The sequence below is a fragment of the Vanacampus margaritifer genome, chromosome 5 (assembly GCF_051991255.1).
Source record: "Vanacampus margaritifer isolate UIUO_Vmar chromosome 5, RoL_Vmar_1.0, whole genome shotgun sequence".
In the NCBI taxonomy this organism is placed as follows: domain Eukaryota; kingdom Metazoa; phylum Chordata; class Actinopteri; order Syngnathiformes; family Syngnathidae; genus Vanacampus; species Vanacampus margaritifer.
Window position 1 is genome coordinate 17,125,659 of NC_135436.1, and position 25,535 is coordinate 17,151,193.

At 39.1% G+C, this 25,535-nt stretch overlaps 1 protein-coding gene across 1 annotated transcript in view; it reads right to left on the reverse strand.

The window, feature by feature from the left end:
* LOC144052347 (cilia- and flagella-associated protein 337-like) overlaps positions 1-25,535 on the reverse strand; it is a 30,230-nt gene that overhangs the window by 3,623 nt on the left and 1,072 nt on the right. Inside the window, exons 2-16 of the mRNA XM_077566316.1 lie at positions 24,834-25,194; positions 23,927-24,235; positions 21,930-22,103; positions 20,703-20,786; positions 20,536-20,628; positions 20,250-20,421; positions 13,291-13,458; positions 12,671-12,819; positions 11,558-11,791; positions 9,818-9,982; positions 9,369-9,484; positions 7,652-7,782; positions 4,615-4,704; positions 4,292-4,369; positions 2,471-2,661 (exon numbers count right to left, since the gene is read on the reverse strand). Of these exons, the coding sequence (XP_077422442.1) occupies positions 2,471-2,661; positions 4,292-4,369; positions 4,615-4,704; positions 7,652-7,782; positions 9,369-9,484; positions 9,818-9,982; positions 11,558-11,791; positions 12,671-12,819; positions 13,291-13,458; positions 20,250-20,421; positions 20,536-20,628; positions 20,703-20,786; positions 21,930-22,103; positions 23,927-24,235; positions 24,834-24,914 (2,235 nt within the window). The 5' untranslated portion in view covers positions 24,915-25,194. The remainder of the gene's footprint in view (positions 1-2,470; positions 2,662-4,291; positions 4,370-4,614; positions 4,705-7,651; positions 7,783-9,368; positions 9,485-9,817; positions 9,983-11,557; positions 11,792-12,670; positions 12,820-13,290; positions 13,459-20,249; positions 20,422-20,535; positions 20,629-20,702; positions 20,787-21,929; positions 22,104-23,926; positions 24,236-24,833; positions 25,195-25,535) is intronic.

The following is a 25,535-nucleotide window of genomic DNA, read 5'->3' on the forward strand; positions in this document are numbered from 1 at the left end:
GTATAGTGTCCCAACTTTTTTGGAATTGAGTTTGTAGAAAAATTATCCGAGGCTTATAAACAAATCTGAGGGATCGACTAGATAGCATGAAAAGAAAGATACGCCCACTGTGCGAGTTTGGTTGCGTCACTCAGTGTGCGGCTGGCTTAATAGTTGATGAAGTTGGTATAAGGACAGACCCCTTGAGATGTATCGTCTCATTTTCATTTCAAGGGTCCCCCCCTAATGTTATCTCGCTGGTGGAATGAGTCACCAGGATTCTTCTCAAGAGGCTTATTCATTTCAGTAGAAAATGAAAAGAAATCTAACATGCCTTAATGTCAATTTTTTGGGGCCTACAACAAATACAGCAAGTCTGCATGTCCTCTCTGTTGTGCTGTTTGTCGCGTTTCAATTTAAGTCTATGATCTGATTGAAGTGTCAGTCACCATTTCAATTGTATGAAATCACTCATCAGTCATCAGTCTACCTGTCAGGCATTATATGCAGCACCAGTGACTGATCATAACGTATATCAGTGTGAGTACATGTTATAAGTCACATTTAGCTGTGCAAGACAAAGACCCTCAGTATAAGTTTATGTGTTAAGGCAAAAGGCACCATCTGTAGACTCGCTGAGCACATTTGGAAGGACTGAAAGTAAAATGATCCTAGAAAGGGACTTAAAATTGGTTAATTTATGGTTATCGAAAATTCAACTCATTAACTGCCATTGACGGCTATAGACGTCAAAAATTCATTTGAACTATTTCTATTAGTTTAACATTTTTTCCACTTTTGTTAACAAGAGAATGAAAACCTAGAAAACCTAGAAAAAATTATTGTACATTTAGAACAGATATAAAATTTGTGATAACCAACTAATTAACTAGTGAAGTCATGTGATTAATTACAAAAAAATTAATCGCCTGACGCCCCTAATTTTTAATAATGTTTTCTTCTTCTCTTTAAAAAAAAAAAAAAGAATTAATTTTAATTAATATTATTTTTAATAATCTTTTCTCTTTTTTTTTTCTTTATAAGAAAAGTTTATTAAAAAATTAGGGGCATCAGGCGATCGCATGACTTCACTAGTTAACTCATGATTAATCACAAATAGGATATCTGTTCTAAATGTACAATATTTTTTCCCCCTAGGTTTTCATACTCTTGTTAACAAAAGTGGGGGAAAAATGTTAAACTAATAGAAATAGTTCAAATGAATTTTTGACGTATATAGCCGTCAATGGCAGTGAATGAGTTAAATTTGCAATACGTTGTTTTGGTCCTTGACATACAATAACCTAAGAAGCATACACTTGGGGCGTAGTGCCTTTAGTGCACCGATTGTGATGAACACAAACTACTGCATTATGTTTTAATGAGATGCGAGAGTGAACTACACTGCACTGCGTCTTGAGTGCACAACACAGTGCAAACGTTCAAGCCATCCAGCTGATCCCAAAGCACGCTTGCCGTGGGACAGGATTTGAACCAGAGCGCTGAGCTTGCCCAACTTTTTCAGCCCTGCTCCACACATACATTTCCATAAATTAAACGAGGGAGTAAAATGTGCTTCAGACATCTGAGTTCGACCCTACTTGTAAAAAGCGACAAAGATTTGAGGTCAGAATTTTTTGGGCTGTAATACTAGAGAGGCTGTGAATTATTTTTGGAACCAAAAGTTAACATTTGATTGTGTTATTACAAAACTACTATTAAAGCTTTTTTTTTCTTTTTACTTCTCCTTCCAGTCTGGTTTGATTAGTTTTACCAGTCCAGTCAATTTTCTCTCGTTATGTTCAGCCTACTTTTACTAGAAACAACAAAATTTTGTCCAGTGATTTTTTTGTATTAGCCAACAATCTCCTATGAGAGTGATTAGCCTCTGTGCATTTACGTCACCAGTTTCCCTTTGGTCTAGTCAGAAAAGCTTATTCTATAATTTCCTTATGCTGATTTATCAACTTCTATCTTTTGTGATGGTTAAAAACATTCCAGTTGCATCACAAATGGGATTTGGGATTTGACTTTCCTGTCTTTTCTTTGGTCCTTCCTCGGGTCTCCTGACGGCCTCACGACTCTGGCTGGAAGTGTTCGGTTTAGGTGAACGGTATGGGATTTTTTAATAGGTTTTAGGTGAACTAATGAATACACACACAATCACACGTACGCACGTACACATATTCACCCACATACCAAATAAAAAATTTTTTTTTTACGTTTTTTAAAAAAAAAAGAGAGCAATGATGATGAAAATCGGTAAAATTACCGAATGAACAATACTGAGCTCGCCAGAAAAAAAAAAACTTTATAAATATAAAATTAATGGCAATTTAAATGTAACATGAGAAATCATGTCTCAAGTTCAGTTGGATTTCTGTCAAATGCCATCAGATCCATTTGTAATTTGTTCTGCTTGTACATGACCTAAAGCTGGTACATATCAGTTTTTAAATGAAAGAATCAGCAGCACTTCTCTGTTTTGTACCTCAATGTTCCATGTCTTGATTGTGCCCAGCCTATCTGCTGTGACTAAAAGCTTTCCAGAGGGGCTGACAGTCATGACAATAGAGCCGAGCTGTGCCTCGTGAGCCGTGAACTGTCCCAGGAGATGGCCGTGGACTGTGTTCCAGAGCCTGACCAGTCCAGAACTGCCACATGACACCAAGTTGGCGCCACCTAAGGGAAATACAAATATCAGTCCTAACTTCTAGCAACCTTTTCTGAGGAAAAAAAAACATTGTAGTTGTTGTTAATCTTACAATGGAGGGGTGTTTTATTTTGGTTATAACTAAGCTTTAGCACATGAATAAAGTCATATCATCTTGAAAATAAAGTTGTAAATAAATGAATAAAACTGGAATGCAGCAGATTGAACCCAGCCGCCGCCCTCCCTCTTTGGAGATGACTAGTAAATTCCGTAGCCACTGTCATGAAATATTTGTTAAAATATCATGGCAACATAAAACAGCAAGTAAAGAGGCACACAACCTGTCTCATTTTAACACAAGCAAGAATCTTTTACTATAATACCCTTTTTCTCATGTGAAATTGCGATTTCATTCACACAATATTAAGACGATTCATGCAGAATGCAAACTTCCAGTAAAATTGCAATATCTCAATATGATTTTTTTTCTTTTTAGTGTGGCCATAATGCTCATTCACTCATTATTGTCCCAAAAAAACATAACTCAAATTATGAATAATAGTACAAGTGTTCACTCTTTTGAGTACTCAGTACAATTTTCTGGCCGATCACCGAATTTTTTTCATAACAAGCAGCATACACCTTCAGAGTTCCAATCTTATTTTATTGGAAAACATTGAATCTGTGAAATAATACAAACGGGTTGTTTTGACTGCAAATTAAGTAATTCTTTGAAAAAAAAAAAAAAAAAGTAAAGCCAATTAGTCATCTCAGCAGAAGAGCACAGTGACTGACTTTTTCAGACCTCTGAGGAGGGAGATGAGATTGGTGGAAAAGATCGCCGATCCCCCAAAACTAAGGAAATCGGCCGGCCGGCTGATCGATCGGTGCACCCCAAGTACTCAGCGATACTGAATATTGATACCCCCGGTCCTTTTGATATTTAAAATTTGATTTAAAACAATGACAAAAAAAGTTTGAACAAAGACCTTTCTTTCTGACGCAGAACACGATTCACCAATGTGTGAAACTGCAATAGCGACAACGATGGCTGAGGAGGGCTTACTCTATGTCAGACTTTGTTTGTGACAGGTATCGGCAGCTTCCACGACTACCAATACCTTAAAGTGACAGTGTTTAGAATTGTTTGTGATCTAGTGATGAACTAATAGAATGCAACAACCTAAGTTCGAAGCACATGCATTTTGAAGTACGGACACTACGGTGCCTCAGACAAACCACACTTCGCAAGCCTACAACTAATTACTAGTTCTTTTCCTGCGGTTATACATACAGTAGCAGAAAGATGGGGTGAAATATGTCAGGTGCTAGACCTACGATTTTATTAAAAATAATGTCTGTTCATGTGATAGAACATATTTTTGGAATATTGTATTGATCAATAGTGGGTTTTTGAAATGAATAAACACTGACAAAATTCTACACACTGTCCCTTTAAAGTAAGACTGGTATCGGCACCGATACCTAGTATCGGTATTCGCACATCCCTACAATAAATTTACAAATATTATTAAACATGCCCAGGTTACATCTATTTCAGTGACTTTTCTACAACACATTCAGTGAAGAATTACACATTGAAGTAAGTAATGCAAACAATACTCATGGTGAGAGAAGAGCAGATTTCCTTCACTTTACCTTTTGCTATTTGTGCAGATGTACGACCTTGTAAAAACGACAAAGTGGCAATGGCGTCAAGGGAACGCTCCATTTGCTCTGTGAGACAAAAATGACAAGATCACAAAAACTATTTTGGGGAACACTTGCACCAAAGGGGCCTCTTACTTAAACAAATGCTAAAGTGTTTCTACGTATCTATCCATCAGTTTTCTAGGCCACCATTGCTGTCTCGCTACATGTGGAATAGCTCAAATTTATCTGAAGCTCTTTTGTATTAACACCTGAACAAGTGGAAGTAGCGGGAGTGGTGTGTGCGCGTAACAAGAGACCAAGCTGCTTACTAAATTCTTCATGTTTAGCCGGCAGCTGCAGTTTCCTCAGAGCTTTTTCTGTGTTGTTGTTCCACACTATAATCTCTCCATCGCGGCTTCCTGCACATTTGATTTTGGGGCAAAAACAGACAGGCTATTAAACATTTCTCCAGTCATCATTATACATTGAAAAAGTTTTAAATTGAATATAGGGAAGCAATTAAACTCAACATGTGTCTCTAGCTACATTATTTGTGTGCTCACACACAAAAAAAGGAAGAATCTCATCATTTTAGTGGTGGTACATATGAGAAGGATTGCTAAAGACAGCAGCTCACTTGCATTATTCATACAGCCCAAATCCATTTTTTTTTGTATTACCATTACAATTGTGTCAGGAGACAGAGCAAGGTAGATGTGTTTTTTTTTTTTTTTTGAAGTGCAGTTGATGTTCATGCTGTGATTAAAAAAATAATAATTTAACTCACCAGTTACTCAGAGAAATAATTATTTGAAGGATTACCTTCTACTTTTACTTGAGTTGTATTATTGTAAAGTAACTGTACTGCTTACTTGAGTGCAATTTTGACGACTCTATCCACCATATTGAGGCAGCATGGTGCCAAGGAAATACTTTGAAGAGAGTTGAGAGGGGCGGCGGGGCATCAATTAGTCACAGATTTTCACTATTCACAGCTTTGCTCTGTCCCTATTAAATTGGGGTAAGATTGTAATGTGCTTTCTTTTCATTGCATTTAGCTAACTTTTTTTTTCATTACCATTACCTAGGGCTTCAATGATTAGCTGAGATAAATCATATGGTTGAGTCACCAAAAATGGTTCCTCCCTCTCAAGGGCTATACACTAATGGAGCAAAATGACAGGCCTCGCCACATTTTCAATCACTACCTTGCAGCCTAATTATGCCACAACAACGAAAGGTTTCCAAAGTGGCCACACCCAAGAAAGTAGGGTGAGGAAATTGAGTTTATACTTTCGAAAATAGAATTCATGAAATAGATTATTTGCATTCATCGGACAAGCTGCCAGAGGTGTCAATACAGTGAGGCCTCCTTCACCTTGGCTGAGTCCTGAGTGACAGCAGATTATGAATGAAAAGAAATAAGAACATAAGCAAAACTCCTAACCACAGATTCCACTGCCAAATAAAATTAATAATAAAATTAACATGAACTCAATCACTGCCATTGACGGCTATAGACGGCATAAATTCATTTGAACTATTTCTATTAGTTTAACATTTTTTCCACTTTTGTCAACAAGAGTATGAAAACCTAGGGAAAAAAATGTGTTGTACATTTAGAATTGATATAAAATTTGTGATTAATCGTGAGTTAACTAGTGAAGTCATGCGATTAATTACGATTAAAAAAAAAAGTCACCTGACACCCCTAATTTTTAATAATCTTTTCTTGTCTTTGATGAATAAAATAATTCTAATTACTGTATGTATTTTCCAATTTTTTTATCTTTTTTTTTTTTTTAAGAAAAGATTATTAAAAATTAGGGGCATCAGGCGATTACCATTTTTAATCGTAATGAATCGCATGGCTTCACTAGTTTACTCACGATTAATCACAAATTTTATATCTGTTCTAATACAATAAAAACATTTCTAGATTTTCATACTCGTGTTTAAGAAAAGTGGGGAAAATGTTAAACTAATAGGAATAGTTCAAATGCATTTTTGACGACTATAGCTGTCAATGGCAGTGAATGAGTTAATTCATAGTTTGCGATAATACTTCTCCAATCATGACATGCAGGTAGTAAGAAAACACTATCAGGAAAGCCAAAAGGAATCTGGGGGCAAAGTTTCCAAACTTAGTTAAGAATCTCCTGAATCGAGCTTTTGTTCCAGCACAAACCATTAATTACTTCCAAAGCCTTTTCCCCGCAGCGCTGAGGACACCCACTCTTATCTTCGTTTCCCCCCGCAGCCCTAACTTTATCTTTCTCCTTACTTATCTCAGGAGCTGTTGTGTCTTAGAAGGCCAGAGCAGGTGTGCAATGTATGCCTGCACTCCGCTACATGGGAATTGAATTCAAGGTGCTACCACACGTTCATTTTTTTTTAAAAGCAAACACAAATTCTTGTTAACCAACACAAAAGGGGTTTACATTGTGAGTTCAAATTAAAATATTTCCCTAAGCTGCATGGAGATGGGGAATACAAAACCACAATGTTTTTTGAATTCAAGGTGAAGAAAGACAAATTCGATGAAAAGGCGACTCTCCCTGTTCATTGTGTTTACCAGTAAAGCCTATACCTGTTGTCTTGAATTTGGTAAGGGGAAATAAAATTAATAAAAAAGGGTTCGATGAATCCACATTGGAAACGGGATACTTTCAAAAAGGATAAGAAATACTGATTGAAGGTAACTGTGGTGAAAATGTTCACTCATAATCTTATCCTTGAATGCAAGTTATTGTGTGACAGTATATGCCCATCAGGCAAGCAAAAATAATGTCTGTCTGTTTAATCATGCATGCAAGACGCTCATGAAAGCAACTATATGAAGAGAATGGCTCCTTTCATAACAACCACACTTCATTTCATCAGCGCATAATTGCTCCTTGTTATTTCACTTAAGTGCTTTTCGCTGAATTATTTTCATTTCTAAATCTTCTTTCTCTCTTTTCATCTCCCCGCTCCTCTTCGTAATGCCCACCCCCACAGACCCATTATTAATTCAAGTCATTAAAGTTTAACTTACAAAGAAAAGAGAAGGATGATACATAGTTAGACAAGCACTTTTATGACAATGCGTATGCACACTTTTAAATGGAAGTCTACTTCTTTGGTCAAATAACTTGTGAGGAAGTTATGAAAGTACTTTATTATATTAGTGGCAATCATATTCATCATAAGCAACAGACCGAAATTGACTTAATCATACATTGTTTTTGAAAATAATAAAACACAATGTACCTTTGCCATGCACAATGGCAATACATTCAATTTCCATTCCATTAATTTTATTATTGCCATTATTATGGGTGCCGAAAAAAGAAAATTTCTAAAAAAAACTGCGCACACACACACCTGTGACGAGAGTCTGTGGAGGTTGGAAGGCGGCGCAGAGCACTTCAGCGTGATGATGAACACCGCCCTTCCACTCTGATGGGTCAACGTGAGACTTGGAGAAGGAATGCCGGCGGAATACTGTCAACATCCTATAGCAGGAGACAGCAAGAGGGCCGGTGAGGGGCGGAAAAACAACACACTCAAGAGACTAATAATGGATGAAATGACATCGGGTGGGATGCGGATGTTGCACGAGAAAAACACGCTTACATTGCAGAAAGTACATTCTTTTAAAACAAGGATCTCAGAGCCAGTTATTCTCGCACTTCTGAAATAACACATTTTACTCAAATAATCTTTAATTATGTTATTATAAATGATGAATTATATTCATCTACACTACCAGGCAAAAGTTTGGGCACGGTTTCTCCTTCAACATCACTTGAAAGTGGGTCCAAACTATCAAATGATAAGTTCTATAACATCAATAGGACATTAAGCAGAAACCGACAACCCTGCTTATCACAAAAATAAAACCCGGTTTTTCAACTTAATTGGATGTGTGTTTTAACTCAAAATGTATAAATATGTTTTAAATGTTTTAAGCGTCCCAAAGGCGTATTTATATGTTTTTTTATTTTATTTTTTTATGCTAGAGCATAGGCGAAGGCTTTGATGCAGCCTCCCAACTGCAGAGAACGGTTGAAGCAATGGTAGTTATTACAAAAACGGCCAGCAGGTGGCAGCAGAATATAAGAGATCAATCAGGGCCATGTTGCAAACAAGCTGATTTACCTACCCACAGTTCTTAAGAGATTTGTGAATATTGATAAAATTATCTATATTCTAAGGCTAATTGCTGCAAAACGGAAACAGGTAGAAAAATATTTTTTTTCCTGATGAAAGAAGAGACTCTAATCTTTTGGTAGGTTCCATGTTTTTATAGTAATAGAACACAATATTCCTTGCAAAATCAGGCAAAACACAGTAAAACAGCCGGGAGCAAAGTGGGTTACTTCAGTGAAAATGCAGTGCAAACAGTGCAGTGAATGGATGCAGAGTTTGTTTTTATTAAAAATAAAACAAATATAACCTTTTCTCATCGTCATTGTAATAAAAAAAAAAGTCTATTCAGGATTTCATTGTTGTTTTTTTAAAACTATTTTTTAAGTCTTAACAAAAAACACAGTTTTAGTAATTTCTAAAATAAATATTTTTTTCTTCACATACTTAACTATGAATGTTGTAATGGCAAAACCCAACATTTATTACATTGTTTATGAATATAACAATTAAATTTGGTGACCTGGTGGAATCTGGTGTGAGTTTGAATGCATAATGCCCTGCGGTCCGTTTTTTTTTTTTTCCCATGTAGTGTTATTGAAGCTACGGAGGTAATTGCAACTGCCAGTGGTGGGGAAAGTAGAAGTGACTCTTGAATAGTGATGTTACCTGCATGTACCTGTACATATAGTGATGTCTGGGAGTAACTGTAGATTACTTGTATAGAAAAACACCTTGAATTAGTCGTTACTCAAACGCGCTACTTATTGATGTGTAACTAGCATCACTTAAAAACACGTGTACCTTCATTTTCACGGGCTACCATTTTCATTATTGAGACCGAAACTGTCCTTTTTGGATCACTTCAGACCCTTTTGAAATGTTTACATTTTCCGGCTCCAAAATGCTATTGCTGTGTAAACAAATGGTCAAACTGCCACCTCTCAAATACCTCTGCCAACCCATCACCAGGAGGCCCGTCCTCAGCAGCAGCATGTGCGAGATGGCCGCAGCCTTGCCCAAGGCAACGTTCATTTTGTGGAGGCAGCGGCCATTGAAGTCCCACACCTGCAGGAAGCATGAGAAAGATGAGGAATGTGGAGAGGTGCTTTTGGTCCTCTCGTTTTTGCCTTTAACAATAATCCCACTGCAGAACCGCTGCATTGTTGTTGACGATTGTGACAATGACTATTAATTATTACATGCATAATCATCACTCTCATCCAGGAATTATCTGTGTTTTTCCCACTGCTGGGTTGTTGTGAAGAGCCCAGTGCATTATGGATCAGATCTGCATAATAGGGCTAAAGTAAATATATTTACATTTTTACAGAGGGTTGCACACCAAACACATAACTAGCTTTGAGACAGCATGAGTTATGTGTGCGCATGTTCACTCACTTTAACCTCTCCATCACTGCCTGCAGTGAACAGCCGGGTCTGCGTGCCATCCAAAGCCATAGTGGAGATCTCGGCATTGCCATGGCAACGGTGGATTTGCTTAACCTTTTGGCCCGTGTCAGCCAGCCAGCAGATCACAGAGGAGCCGGTGTCGCTGCTTATTACCTGCAGCGAGAGAGAGGAAGTCAGAGGATATCAATCATTGAAAGCAGTTTGCTCTGTGCTATATGGTAAGAATGATGATTTTTAATGATTGTGCTACGTGCTGAGAAATGAAGAGTTTTAATGAATCTGACATATGCATGCATTGGATCTAATGCCACGGTAAGCCTGGGGTGAATTATGAATGTTTCGGTCAAATGCATATGCATCAAAATAGAGAGTGTATTTTCTAATCAAATGAAGTGACAAAAGAGAATGCTCTGTACTTTGTCTTTATCATCTTTGCGTCTAAAAGGGAAGTCAATGCAAACATTTTCTTTACAATAATATTTTCTATGCACCATCACTAGTTAATATTGTGTTTCTGGAAAATGAAATAAGCAGTAAAATACATTTTTATCCATCTCAGAGAGCGTCTATTTTACCACTTGCTGAAAATGACATCACAGTTGCTCGTGCAAAGACCAATCACAGCTCAGCTTGCAAATGTCACATGACCAAACTCAGAAAATAGGTTAAGCGCGATCGGTCGTTATCTGAGCCCTGAACAATTATGATGTCATTTTCAGTCAAAAGCCAAAGGCAAAATGGCCACCTGTTGAGAAGAATAAAACATATTGTCAAGAAAATTGTTGGGTTGACTTTGCATTACAGAAACAAGAATGTGGCTAAAGGGATTTTAAAGTAATGTTTTCTGAAAATGTACTAATGTGCTGTTAAACCCCATATTGTCGAGTTATGTCAGCCATCTTGCTTTGATTGCAGTTAGTCCATCCACCAGTCCACCAATATTGGTGGGTCGGTAAGTTGTTCATCAGTCAGTCAATTAGTCCATCAGTCCATCAAGCCATGCATCAGTCAGTCCATCAGAAAGTCAGTCAGTCAGTCCATTCAACAGTCTGTCAAAAGTCCGTCCGTCCGTCCGTCAGTCCGTCCATCCATCGATCAGTCAGTCATTAAGTTGTTCAGTTCATCAATCTATCAGGCAGTCATTCGATAGCTGGTACGATAGTCCATCAGTCTGAGCGGTCCTTCCTTCCATCAGTTTGTCCATCCGTCATCATCATCACGACACATCCATCAGTCTGTCAGTCAGTCGGTCCATCAATCAAGTTAGTTAGTCCGTATAAGTCAGTTGGTAAGGTTATTCAGTCCGAACATCAGTGATTCAATCCATCTGTCCCTGTCTGTCAGCTTTACTGACTTTATTCTCTTCTACTTTTCACTATTACATTTCAAGCAGAACAATCTACCTAATTACCCACTTTATGCTTAAAGTTTAAACTCAATTTTATTTATGAACCGTTGCAGTCAGTCAGTCTCTTCAACTGTCCTTTTCTTATGTAAGTCTGTCAGTCAGGCAAGCCATCTGTGAGTTGGTTAGTTGGTCAACTAATCACTTCGACAGTCAGTTGGGTAATTACTGTCATTTATTCCATCTGTCATTCATCAGTCAGTCAGACAAGTTGTCCGTCCATCAGTCAACACTTAAGTCTGCTCAACACCTTCTCAATGATACTGTATAGTTGATACTGTAATTATTTAGAGTTCTTCATTTCCACTGTACTCAACCCTCACATGTCTGAAAAGACTGTTGTAAAGAACACAGGTGACCGGACGCTCGTGACCGCCGGTCCTCGTCTCCTCCTTGGCGCTCTCCAGCAAGACAAGCAGGCTGTTGAAGGTGAGCAGCAGCAGTTGGCGCTCTTCGACCAGGAGCAGGAGCGTGCGCGCGTCTTCCCGAGTCGCTGGGAAAACGCCACCCAGACGATGAATGCAGAGCTGACTCGAAACATCCCATAAACACAGAACCTGAACAAAGAAAATGGACGCAGGGAGTTTATATTAGAGTGCAAGGTTGACTACATTTACACAAATAAACGGCGATATCATTTTGAAAGTAATCTTAAAATAATAAGAGTCACAAAAAAACACCAAAGATGGATGACCGCTCTAGCTCAGTTTCTGCACTGCATGCCTCAGAGTGCCTCTTAATGAGAAGTCTGCCATATTGGTTTACGGCACCAAACAAGATGAATGTCTCTGGTGCATGAACACTTCCAGAGGAAAAAAGTGTGGTAAAGCTTTCAAAGCGTCGTGCTGTGGCAGATGGTGTTTAAGAAGAAGGCAGATGGAACATAAATCACCTCTAAAATATTTATTCCCCTCAGAAAATCCAAAAGAGAAGGCAAACATGCACGGTGCTGCAACAGGAGGGAGAAAGAGCAGCAACAACATCATTTGTGCAACAGAGAGAAAGCAGACGTAGAAGAAAATGTGCTCATAATTTTAATAAATGGAGCCAGCAGTGTGAAACAAATCTTCCTATTCAGCTGCAGTAAGGTATCAAAATTAATAATACAATGATTCTCAGAAGTTATTTTTCTTTACTGCACACAGACATATTGGGTTTACATGTCTCATTGACATAATGCATTTTACCCTAACCTTAACCATCACAATCGACTGCCTTATGCTAACCCTTACCCTAACCCCAAACAAACCCTAATTCAAACCTAAACTCTAAAACCAAGTTTTGACCCTCAAAAAGACATTTGGACTCACCAAAATATCCCCACAAGGACACGCGGTCCCCACAATGATTGTAAAATCCAGAAAATGGTCCCCATGATGTGATATAAACCCCCATGCACACACACACACACACACACACACACACATACTAGCTACCTTATCTCTGGAGTAGCTTAGCAGTTGTTTTTTCTTCTGCAGGAAGCAAACAGCCGTAACTGGGGCAACGTGGCCAGTGAGGATGTACACCGGCTGGGAGCTCACGTAGGAGTTCCACAACAGAACTTGATGATCCACACCTGCAGTGGCTACAAGCAATCCCCTTAATCTCAAATTAGACATTGTAAGGATTGTCTTCAAATTGAGCTGTGCATGTCGTTTTTCACTCAACACGAGTTTATGTAAGCAATTGAAATTAAGTATTGACTTTAGCATCTCTAGTCATATGACAACATAATATTATTAGATGAGATGACTGTAATGTTTTTTGTTGTTGTAAAGTTTCAAAGTAGCTGAGTAGGCAAAAATTGAGAAGGCCAATTAATATAATATAATTGAATCATATGGCATGTCAGTACACAAACATCATATGCAATAAGTTCAACTTTTTTTTTTCCACCTTAAAGTTTTCGTAGTGGAGCAGATGGTGATAGATTGTAAGGCCTTACAAGACCAAATTATTTCATTATGATCGTAGTTGAAATACAAAGAGTAAACCAATACGAAGTTGCAGATGGGCTCATTGCTACAGCCTCTTATAATTATATTAATTTACTTACCAATCAGATTAAGTTCACGGTGATAGTCTATGTCCCAAACACCTCTCTTAGTAAAGAAAGAGGTCACTCGTAGGCTCTTGCTGTCTTTTTCCCTCCAACCAATCGCCATGCTGCTTTGTGGCCTGGTGCTGCATGACACAAAGGCCTCCAGTGAGTCCACGTAAAGTACTGTAGGATGCAAGAAAAAGTATGATGAAGATTAAAAAAAAAAGTGAAAAAGACACCTTAATAGAGTTGAACCACTGGTGGGCTGGGCTGCTTATACCATAGAAAGCTTGTGTGGTGCACACCCCTCGCCTTCCATTTAACACTTAATGTATAGTTGTTACTGTTAAGACTTGCGCAGTGGCTAATAATAGCTTCCATATATTTAATATTTGCTACTGAGAACTTCTTAGAATACTACATTTCCATCCATTGTGGTCAAAGTTGCTTAAATTGAGGCTAAGGGTGGCTAATAGGGGTTGAAATATTTGACTCTCTCTCTCTTTCTCTCTCGGCCTGCAATTCGATTCAGAATGATTTTTGATTCAAAACGATTTGATTGACAATGATTTCTACTTCAATTTATACATGTGCAAAGAATTGTCATGATCGACTCCAGTCTGAATCGCTAATGCTAATTAGCGCACGACCCGTGGTACTTTTATCATTCAAAAGAACGGCTTTTCCTTCAAAAAGCTTCAGTAATGTTTACAAAGAAGCATCTTAACATTACTCACCGGCATGCGCTTTTCCTACGCTGCAAAAAATAAATAAATAAAAATATTGGCATAACTTGATCGTGACCTTTTCTTTCTAACTCGCTAATGTGGCTACAACTTAATGTATCAGAACACGTCAAACCACACTGCCCCAAAGTAGCCAAATGATGTACAACATTGTTTTGTGGAAAACACTATTTCACTTTTATATTTTTATGCAGGATTGTGAGTGATCGGCGGTAACAATGAATACACAGAGACTGATATACTGTGCTAGAACAAATGTGCCTTTTATTCCCCGCAAACAGCAATCAACACACTTCAACGCTAAGCAGCAGAATATGATCATCATCAGCGCTTACCTTGACACTAGACCGGAGAGCCGACGGTCCGGGTAGAACGAGCTGCAAAACGGCTGGGCGATCGTACGTATCCCACAGCTGACTCTACCCACACCGTGTGCCGCTCCGTCTTTTATTCGTTAACAAAAAGTTGTGAGCGTGAGAAACCGGGCTGGCCAAGCCTTCTCCCAGGCACCCTTGAAAACATGTTTCCGAAGCAGGGAGGACTATAGTATAAACAAGGAAGAGTTCCCAGGTTGATTCCACCCTTTATTTACAAATTGTTGGGCACCTGGATTCGTACAACAGTTCAGGACAACAACATATCCTTATATAAAAGGTTACATGAGGACATATCAAACCATGGTTATTTCCCATTCAAACATGAACAGCGCTCCCAATATAGGCACACACAAACAAGGGCAAGACAGTCAATGGCGGAGGCACGTGGTGGCCAGGAGTGGACATTCGACCAAGCTGAATGTAAAACATCCCTGCTATGGTTCATGATGACAACACTGCATCCATTTTATTCAGATTAGATACTTCACCCCCAATTCTTTCATTGTTGCACTTTCAAAAGACATCCACTCTACTTAATATGCGCTGACCGCAAATCCACCGCAGAGGAAAACAACATCCACAGTGGAGAATTAGCCCGCTTTCATTTGCTCACTGGTATTACAGAAAAAGTAATGGATCTTGCGTCATCATCCATCTCAATTAACACAATAATTGAGGACATTTGAATTGGAATCCGGACACTTCCGCCAGGGAGACAGCTCGGCTGACAAATAACATTAGGGCGTTCAGATGGCATGTGACAGTCACGGGTCAAAGGTTATCCCTACAAATATTTACATTTGATTATTTCCCATTCATCATAACATTTCTTTTCCACTCTGGGAATCCAAATACTGCTAGATTTCACAGACTTGAGACGTGTGACTCATCACTGATTAATGACTTCTTCCCTCTTTGACTGACACATACAAATCATGAGGTCTTTGTGACCCACAACAGCTGCTTCAGCCTGATTAAGCACATGTCATTTTTCATCCTTTTGTTGGAGTTTGCAGTCAAAAAGAGGAAGAGCAAAAGATGAAATCAACCCTCTTGTTCCGAGGGAAAATTAGAACGAACACTCGGTCTCAGCATTCATCGGTGTGCATTTGGGCATTTTGCAACCGCAAACTCGATACTTCCTCCGAGACTGCTTCTATGCCCTCTTGGGTGTGTGGCACTCCCAATTTCTTCCTAATTCCCTCACAATTGAGCCCCACCCAACTCACTCTGGTGGCCCAGCCATAGCTAATGGTAAGACTCCCACTGGTACCGCCGGGTGGGCAACTTCAAAAAGAACAGCACCAGCACCCCAGAGGTATGCAAACACACACACTCCACTGAGGCACACACGAACACAACTCCCCCTTGGTTTTACACGCTTGCAATCCACACACACTGCCTGAAAATCGCAATTAGCCACCACTTTCAATCTGTCGGCAACGTCGCCTTTGTTTCCCCTTTACTTGCTTTCCTTTTGTTTTCCCATTGGCTGTGCTTATTTATGAGTTTATTCGTCTTTCTCCCCCTCAATCGGGATCCCTCGCTCTCGGCCAAGTCGGTCTCGGAACGATGCAACTGCTGACTCATTATTAAACAGCTCAATGACTCTAAAGGAGAGATGGAGCTGAATGATGCAAGCGATCAATGATACAATAAAGCGACCTCTTTGTCACCCGGGATGAGCTGAAGTGGGAGCGTCTCAGGAGGACAAGCCTCCAGCTCAAACTTCATGCCGGCAGTCAAAAGTCTGGCTGAGGAAGTGGATGACTCAGGACTCACCTCGTCCACCCCTGCTGCATTTTTTTGTCGTTACTGTAGTAATGCTGAATAAATGAGCATCACTGCTGACACAGGTGTGCGGGTGTCAAGGTGAAAACATGGCAATGGAGTCTGAATACTTATGCGCGTTTGCTTTTTTTTTTTTTTGCAAGTTATTCTTCATATTTGCTGTGGGGGCACAAAATTATGAATTTCTTAAGGGGAAAGGGGAATTTTAATGACTAATATATAAGGCCGCGGCATAACATAAACAAGTGAGTAATACGGGATATTCAATACCACTTTTTTTTCAGACCGATACCAGTATAAGTACTCAAACCTTGAGTACTCACCGATACCAATTAGGAATATAACAATAACCGTGATATCGCGATATTAAAATTGCCACAATATCGTCGTCAAGCTACGATGTTTAACGCACCGCATCTCCATCAAAAAAGGTTACTTTTCGCATGCTTCAGCCAAACACAGCATTATGAACTACAAGACTAATGATACTTTACGCTGCTGAGCCAATAGTAACACATTGTTTACAAAATAATTCAAGAAGGCGGGGTACGGCTTTTTTTTTTTGCAAAAAATATTTTTTGCCTAAATGATACAAATGATTCAATTTCTTGTGTTTCCCGAAAAATCTGAAAAAATGACTTTAAATGATATATAGTATTAAGATCTTTTTTTTCATATATTGCCAACACCACCACAATATATTGATAATTATCGGTTCATATCATGATATCGTATTGTGACCGATACAACTAGTACTTTGAATACATAAAATTTCCAAGTACAGCATTTTTACTAAAAAATTCATAAAATTAACTCTTTCACTGCCAGACGTTTTCAGAAACGGGTTGTCGCCAGTGCCAGCCGATTTAAGCATTTTGACTGATCTTTCAAGGTCCACAGAAAATGTTGTGTTTGGACTATGGAAACACACATACTACCAAATGAAAGATTGAACTCTCATCTTTCATCAGAAAAAAAGTTTGTTTCTACCTTATTCCGTTCTTCAGTAATCAACAATAGAAAATGGTTAGTTTCAAAAAAGCGGAGAAAAAGAGATTTTTGTGAAACGATGTTATTTCATGCACTCTAGTGAATTCTACACTTCTTTTTGTCCATGAATGATGCCACAAACACCTAAATAGTGCTTTACTTCTGTAATACACCACCACCAACAATGAAAAAGTGTTTTTAGATTGCAAAATACGTTTATTTCCATTCAACAGTGTAACAATTTGACAAAACAATTTCGCAAACTATTTACAAATGTGTGCAACTGTGGTACTATTTACAATTATGTGGATGTTTCAAATACAGTTTTTATTTTTGTAACACTGCCCTGCGTGCAAGAAGACGGAGCAGGATTTGCACAACAGATACGTTTCACTTCGATTGTCCGTTTCGCGTGCAGACGATACACTTTCTTGACGGCCTTTTTTTCCGGGGAATAGCAAGTAGCAGACTGTACCCACTCCTCCGATGAATATGCATTGGACTCGGGGCACTCTTCGTCGTCCGATTGAACGTCCGTCTGGGCGTGCTCGGTTGTGCTCCGCGTTTTCCGGTGTTAGCATCGCTAGCCCCCGAACCTTTATGACGTCGTCATGGCCGCCGCGTCAGCGCTTCCAACTTCGGCGTCAACCTCAGAGTCACCATCATCATCATCGATGATGATCATCGTCGTCATCAATGTGCTCTTTAGCGTTTGTCGATCCCTTTCGTCTTTGAAAAAAATTCCCAAGTGTGAGCTGCTTGCAACCGCCATTGTTCGCTTCCTCAGCCATCTAGCTCCGCCTCACGTCTTCTACTGCCGCATCAACCCTTCCAACCTCGGAGTCACCATCATCATCATCGATGATGATCATCGTCGTCATCAATGTGCTCTTTAGCGTTGGTCGATGCTTTTCGTCTTTGAAAAAAACTGCTCTAGCGTGAGCTGCTTGCAAACCGGTCGCCATGTTCTCTTCCCTTCCCCAGCCATTGTCCCCTCTAGCTCCGCCTCACGTCTTCTACTGACGCCTACCCAATCTTGTCAAAAGAGAGTCATTGCTGCCATCTAGGGGCCAAAAATAGTCATTAGGCTAACTAAATCTGCTTGAAACTTTCACCACAGCTGGGCAAGGCTTTCCTCCACCCGTTTCAAAAAAAAAAAAATTGGATGACGTCTTTTAACGTCATTGGTGGCCCTCCGTAGGTTTTTACTTGACGTCTTTTAATGTCCATGGCAGTGAAAGAGTTAATAGCAATTTTCCATTCTTCAAATTTTTACCCCCTGATCATAAAATGGCCACAAGAGGGCAGCCGATACTGGGATTAGCCACTGTCGTGAGTACCGATACCTTGGAATAAGGCCAGGTATCGGCCCGATACAGACACCTGGTATCGGTACTCGCTCGTCCCTGGTAATAATTTTCTAATGCACTGTTGCTGCACCGACTGAGTTACTGTCGCTAACTGCAGGCCTAGCATGCATACTGCAAAAGACAGAGTAAAAAAAAAATCTTACAATAGAATGGAGTGCAGCTATTGCAAACTCCAACAGTGATGAAGCTCATGTATGAGGTATTTGAGCAGGTGTAACTAATTTAACATTTACTATTAATTCATGCAGCAGAACATCCCTGAATTAAATACACATAATACCAAGACTAGATGAAGATGCAACCTGCCTTGACGAACAAGACCACACAGTCTAATCTAATTGCTTGGTAGTGATGCCTGGATCGATACCAAAATATCAATACACCGATACCAAGGTTTCCAATACTGCCACTGCCATCATATTACAATATCAATATTTACGCACAGTTGTGTGAGTTATGTGTTGAAGCAGTTGGAATCAATCATGATCTAATTCCATCTGTGCTGTAAATTGTGAGTTGTAAGTGCTGTAATATTAAAATGTCTAGTCTTAATAACATTATGCTAGCGGGAACTTTTTCTTTTGCCTTTCACTGGGTGTATGCGCATTGACCAAACTAATGGGGTAAAATTTACTATATCTCATACAATACAGAACAGAAAAATATATCTGCATCCTTAAGTGGAATGTTGTATATACCTGCACATTGATTTGATTTATTCAAAAGGGAACAGTGCAATTCAATAAAACACATAGAAATTCATGAGTTAAAAAAAGCCAGAATTAGCCAGAAGGCTATTTTCCACCTGTGGTCCCCTGGTCATAATGTTAAAAAAAGCAATAAAATAAAGTACTAGGGGTGTCCCAAAAGATCAATTTGATTCAGAATCAATTTTAAATGTCCCAAAATCGATTTTATTTAAATAATTTTATACTGTCTTGCCTTTGTCTGTGTGTGCCTTTATTTGGATCGCTGTTCATGTTGTACCCGGTTTGGCCATTGAGGGGCAGTGTGGTTCCATGCGGTCTAATACACTGTTAAGTTGTTGCCACATTAGAGAGTAGAAGGAAAAAGTCACAAACAAGTTATTCCAATAAAAGTTGTTTGTTTTTTTTGCAGTGTGGAGCCGTTCTTTTGAGTGATAAAAGTGCCGCGAGTAGCGCGATGATTAGCATTAGTGAGTCAGACTGGAGTAGATCATTAGAATTCCTTGCACATCTATAGATTGAAGCAAAAATCATTGCCAATCAAATCATTTCGAATCAAAAATCGCTCTTAATCGAAAATATATTCTGAATCGAATCGCAGACCCAAAAATCGGAATCGAATCGTGAGACATTGAAAGATTCCCACCCCTAATAAGTACAGCACAGATACACAATTAGTAGCACAACAGATTCAGTGTCTTTTAGTGTTGACAAGTATATGTAATTGATTGGTATAAGAGGATCCTGTGTGACATCATTGTTTTTGTTTCGCGCGTTGCATCACGGAAGAATCGGGAACTGAGTGGCAAGAAACAGCGCGTTTTACATGTAGTACAATGCTACGTAGCTTATTGTTGTACGACACATCTATACAGCGTGGCTGAGCCCGTTATTTTTTTCTGCCGCACATGCGTGAAAATTTGTCAACAAAGGATCCCCTTAGAGTGTTTCGTTCTTAAACCAGTTGCACCTTGCTTGACATGTTTGTTGTACCTTTCCGCACCCAGGCTGGCTTGTGTGCCTGATGTTGAATAGCGTAGCAACAGTGATGTTTTCCTTTGACCACATCCTCCCATTGGACAATGACCGCAGAATCGGAGTCTGTCCATCGACTACGTTGCTCAAACAAATAGATCTGGGCTGATGTAAAATATAAAACGCTGACCTGCAAAAAAATGACACACATACATTTGCACATTGTGTGAGCCATGCAGCAATGACATATTGATTTGGCATTCCTTCTTATGCCCCCTATTCAGTTTTCCCAATTTGGTGTCACCTGTCCACCGATGTCACCTATAGCAAGGATAGCCTGATCTGGCTTGGAGGCATCAGACCAATAGTCCAAACACCATGGAGTAAACCTTAAACCCTGGAAAAGAGAAATATCAACTATTTGTCGAATAAGCGAAAAATATTTTCAGATACACTTTTACAGCTTTTTACCTGGACTTTATATTTGCAGCTGAATTCCTTTTTTGATAGAATGTCATAAAAACACACCTCCTTACTAGTGAATGACACAGCAATCTGGAGGCATGAAGAAAAAAATTATAATTTCAAAGAGACAAAACATCCATATGATAGAATAACAAAGACGTTTAACAAGTGAATGCCATACTTTCAAAGGCACAGACTCATATTTGGAAACTTTAACACAGACACAAAAAGTTGTAATTAGAATGAAAGAAAAAATATATTACACTGAAATACAATTAGTAGAAATGTCATTAAAATGATTACAAAATGTAAACGTAATTAAACAGCTTGTCATGCAGTACGGTAATTGTGTGATATTGTAGTGCGTATCCAAGCTTAATGAATAATAAAGGATGATCTTGGCCAAAAATGTAATTAATTAATTTTCAGACAATGTTATGAATACTGCATTAGAAATTTCACAAAAAAAAAAAAAGTATTCATCGGCAGTCAGCTTGTGTCTTCTGTGGTGGTGCTGAATTAAACCACTTCATGAGAAAAATAAGATTTTTATTTTCATTTTTAAATCAAAGTATGCTTGTCTCGCCATTGGAAATAAAAAGTTTGATCCTACAAAGACTCAAAAATGTATATACTGGATTTCACATTTAGGGTACTAAGACCAATTGCAATCAAAAAAAGTATTTTGCCTAATTGAGTTGTTTAACCCTGGAGAACCCAAGAACCCTTTTCTTCTTTGGAAAATTATGAATTATACATTAAATGACTACTATAAATTCACTGAACACCAAAATATATGTTTTTTCAATGTATTCCCTAATTTAGGATTAGGGCGAAATTTGACCCTTTGGGATTTAGGGGTATCATTTCGAAAAATCTGAATAACAAAAACTGTCAGTAAACTATTTAGAATTTAAGAAAATAATCAATCAAATACACATTGACAACAACAACAACAACAAATATACATTGAACAATATATATTTTTTGTTTTATTTGTTGCATTTTAGCCATCTTGTCACCACCACTCTGGCTCATGTAAGTGCAATATTCATCCACTAGATGGCCCCATGCAGGGGTCAGAAGTGGCACTCTGGACTTTTGAAGTTAAATTTGCAAAAAAAAAAAAGGTCTTTGTTATTTGAGTAGCAGAATTTATAGGGGCCAAATTTGACCCCGTGGGTTCTCCAGGGTTAAAATGTTCAGGCTAAGCTGGGGTCGCCATTCAATTACCTTGTGTCCATTTTGCATCGGCACCACGTCCGTCACCCACAGGTCTTTGGCTTGGACTGTGCAGTTCTGCAGCCGATGGGTGCTCACAAGCGACATGTCGCCGCAGTCCCGCAGCCCCACAGATCCTCCTTCACTCACTGTCATGTATTGACCCCAACTCGGCAGGTACAACACCTGAGCAGAGCCGATGACGTCATTTGTTATTTTTATCGTTAAGAACCACCTGTAGATGGTTCCAGTTGTTGGACTCAGCCGTTACAAAATTTTACTGGAATAAAAAAAAAGCAAAGATTAGTCTATCTACTCTTCAGAAAAGTAAATCCAAAGGTGGTCTAGAGGCACCAAATTTTATGTACTACTATATAGCTAACCAGCTACAATATATCGTTCTATGGGCACAACCCAACAGAGACACTAACTGTTGGTTGGAACTAGAACAGAAGGATTGTAATAACCTCAGACTTCGAGATTTACTCTTTATTACAACATCGATTAAGCGTCATAATTGTTTTAAAAACCCAATGATTTCCGCCACCGTGACTGCCTGGTGGAAGGCACTAGAATTGACAAAAGCCCAAGTGGAGCCCTGTGGGCTTTCTCCCCTATGGCATAACCCCGACTTTCAATTTAACAACCAACCGTTTCATTTAGCTGTGTGGGAGCAGAAAGGAATTACACATCTCCACCATCTCTTCTCAGATAATATGTTTATATCATATACATCCTTGCTCCAAAAATACAATATAAAAAACAGAATTTTTTTACATTATCTACAAGTTAAAAATATGATAAAGAAAAAAATTCCAACACTTCGGGGTACACTCCAACCGCCTGTTTTAGCTAAAGATATTAACAAGCTTTCTCCGACAACAACAAAAAAACTTTCAAAAATATATAAGTTACTTTCATATACTGATAAAATGTCTTTACCCATCTCGAAATGGGAGACAGACTTGTCTATAGCACCGGAATCTGACTTTTGGATTCAAGTTTGTGAAAACGCATTTAAAATGACAAAACACACAAATTTACAACTTATCCAATATAAAATTATTCATAGAACATACATTACTCAATATATGATGAAGAAAATGGGACTCTCAGACTCCGACATTTGTCTCCAATGTTTACAAAACACTACAGACACTTATGTTCATGCTTTATGGTTATGTACTCCGGTTATGTATTTCTGGACTAAAGTCTTAGAAAAACTTTCCGCTATTTTGGACTGTAGGATACCTTTATCTCCAAACTTGTGTTTGCTAGGTGACCTAACAACAACTGACTTACCACATAAACAATTTCAATCTACACTTGTAGCCCTTACTATCGCTAAAAAAACAATTCTTGTTAACTGGAAAAATAAACAAACTCTGAATATCGACCAATGGTCTAACCTCCTTATAAATCACATTTTAATGGAAAAAATATCTGCCTCAAATAAAAAACAAATATCAAAATTTATAGAAACAATTTTTTAACCTAATTCTGGTTACTTAATTCTGTCTGTTAGCGAGAGCCACTACATCGTGATAACTTACATTGATGTTTCTGCATTTGGCAATTTATTATTATATTATATTATTAGTATGGGATTTTTTTTTTTAATGGGCTTTAGGCGAACTGATGAAGAACCACCTGTAGACCATTTGGGGAAAACCAACTAAGATTTAGACATTCTCAGGGCCGCAAGATTGAAGCAGTGAACCATCAACTTTATTCACAGCTGTCGGCACTTTGTAGCGGCCGGTTCATTTGCATACTAATTGATAGATGTTAAACTTTTGGGAAACCAAAAGCCACTTATCTCAAATGAGCAGAGACATTTAGATGAGAGACCCTCATTCTTAAAAAAAAAATTATAGTCAGCAGACTGGAATTTCCATCATGTCAATGTCAAAGTGTTGGACATAACAGCTGCAAACCATCGTGCCTGCAAATGAACATGCTGGCTCACTTACACTAAACTGTCCACCAGGAGGACAGCCGCTGTTTACCTTTTGGACCGGGTCTCGATGGGGACAGGTCAGAGAGCGAGGAGGCTTCCAGCGAGGCACGCGTTTCACTCTGCTGTGCTTGAGTTTTTCAAAGAGTTCCTGCTGAAGAAAAGAGCACAGCCCTCCCCAGTCGACTCGACCCTCTTCTTTCGCAGCATCGCTGTCGGGGAAGAGGCCGCGGTGCCCCTGACCGGCAACCACGCTGTCAAACAAAAGGCCATACTCTTCTTTCGAGTCACGACCAACCGATAAGCAGGCCAGACGGATGAATTCATTTCTGGACAAGGAGCGAGACGCCCCCGGGGAGACCTAAGTCAAAATCAGCAGCATTGGAAGACATTCAAGACTTTGCACATGATTCAACTCATGCTCTGATCTAGATCGTTGATCATTTTCACTTGATTAATCTGCAAATGTATTTACAAGTCATGTAGTGACTTAATAGTGACGGGCAGAACAATAAAATGATCCTCCGTGAGATGACAGAAGTACGGAAGAGGATTAGGGCCGGTGAAGAGAGAGGGGAAAAAAAGGTTTGGCAGGATTCTCACTTTATTAAAGTCAGAATTCAGAGATTAAATTCAGAATTCTGGGAATAAAGTCAGAATTATGCCAACCTTTTTTTCCCCCTCCGCACTGGCCCTAATCCTCTTCCATACAGAAGGTACAATTAGTTTAGCTAAATGTCTCAAACTTCTTGTGAGTAGTATATTTTTTTCTATTTAATACAGAGTCAGTCAATTCATTGCCAGGGGTGCACTCATTATAATTCCAGGTGCTGTATAGACGACTGTCCTTTGGATTATAAGAGATTTCTTAAGAAAGCTCACGGTGTCACCATGGGATGCTACAGTATGACATTTCAGAGTAATGTAATACCATCCGTAAAGTGAAAAAAAACACTCACAAAGAATAGCCTCTTTAGCTTCTTGTAGTCTTCCATGCTCATTCTGCTCTCAAGTAGTGTCACTTCCATCCTTGTTGCCATGGTTACACATCACGTCAGCTCTGTCATTCCGTCAACAGCGTACTAGCAACACGTGTCGACACTGGAGACGAGTCATTGTCGCCACACCTCGTGGACTCGATGAAGACAATTGCACGGGGGACCTTCTCAGAGTCGAAGATTTGTTAGCTGCTCTCACTTGTCCGCGTTGAATAGCTGCTCGGCGTCAACGTCAGCGCTCGGGTCCCAAAAAATCTGTCTTGAAGGGGCGGAGGCTTGCTGCTCACGTTGCTCAAAATGGCAGGTAACGTGAAATAGAATACTGTAGCAGAGCAGATAAGCAGCAGGAAATATGCAACATATAAAGGCTTGCCATACTGCACTGTGTAATGATTTAAAAGCACCGCTGGAGTCTGAAGCATAGGAGACATGATGGAAATATCCCTTTATCTAATAAGCTCTTCAAAAGGTGGTAAAACAGGTTGACAAGATGCATTTTACGAGGCGAATTCGGTGCAAGTGGCATCAAACTGAGCAGAGATTTAGATGACAGGCCCTGTAATGAAAGCTAAAGCGGTCCCTTGCTGAAGCATGCATAAACTACAGCATGATATTATACTGTTTTGTGGGAAGCGACTCGCATCCATCAATAAGAGATTAGAA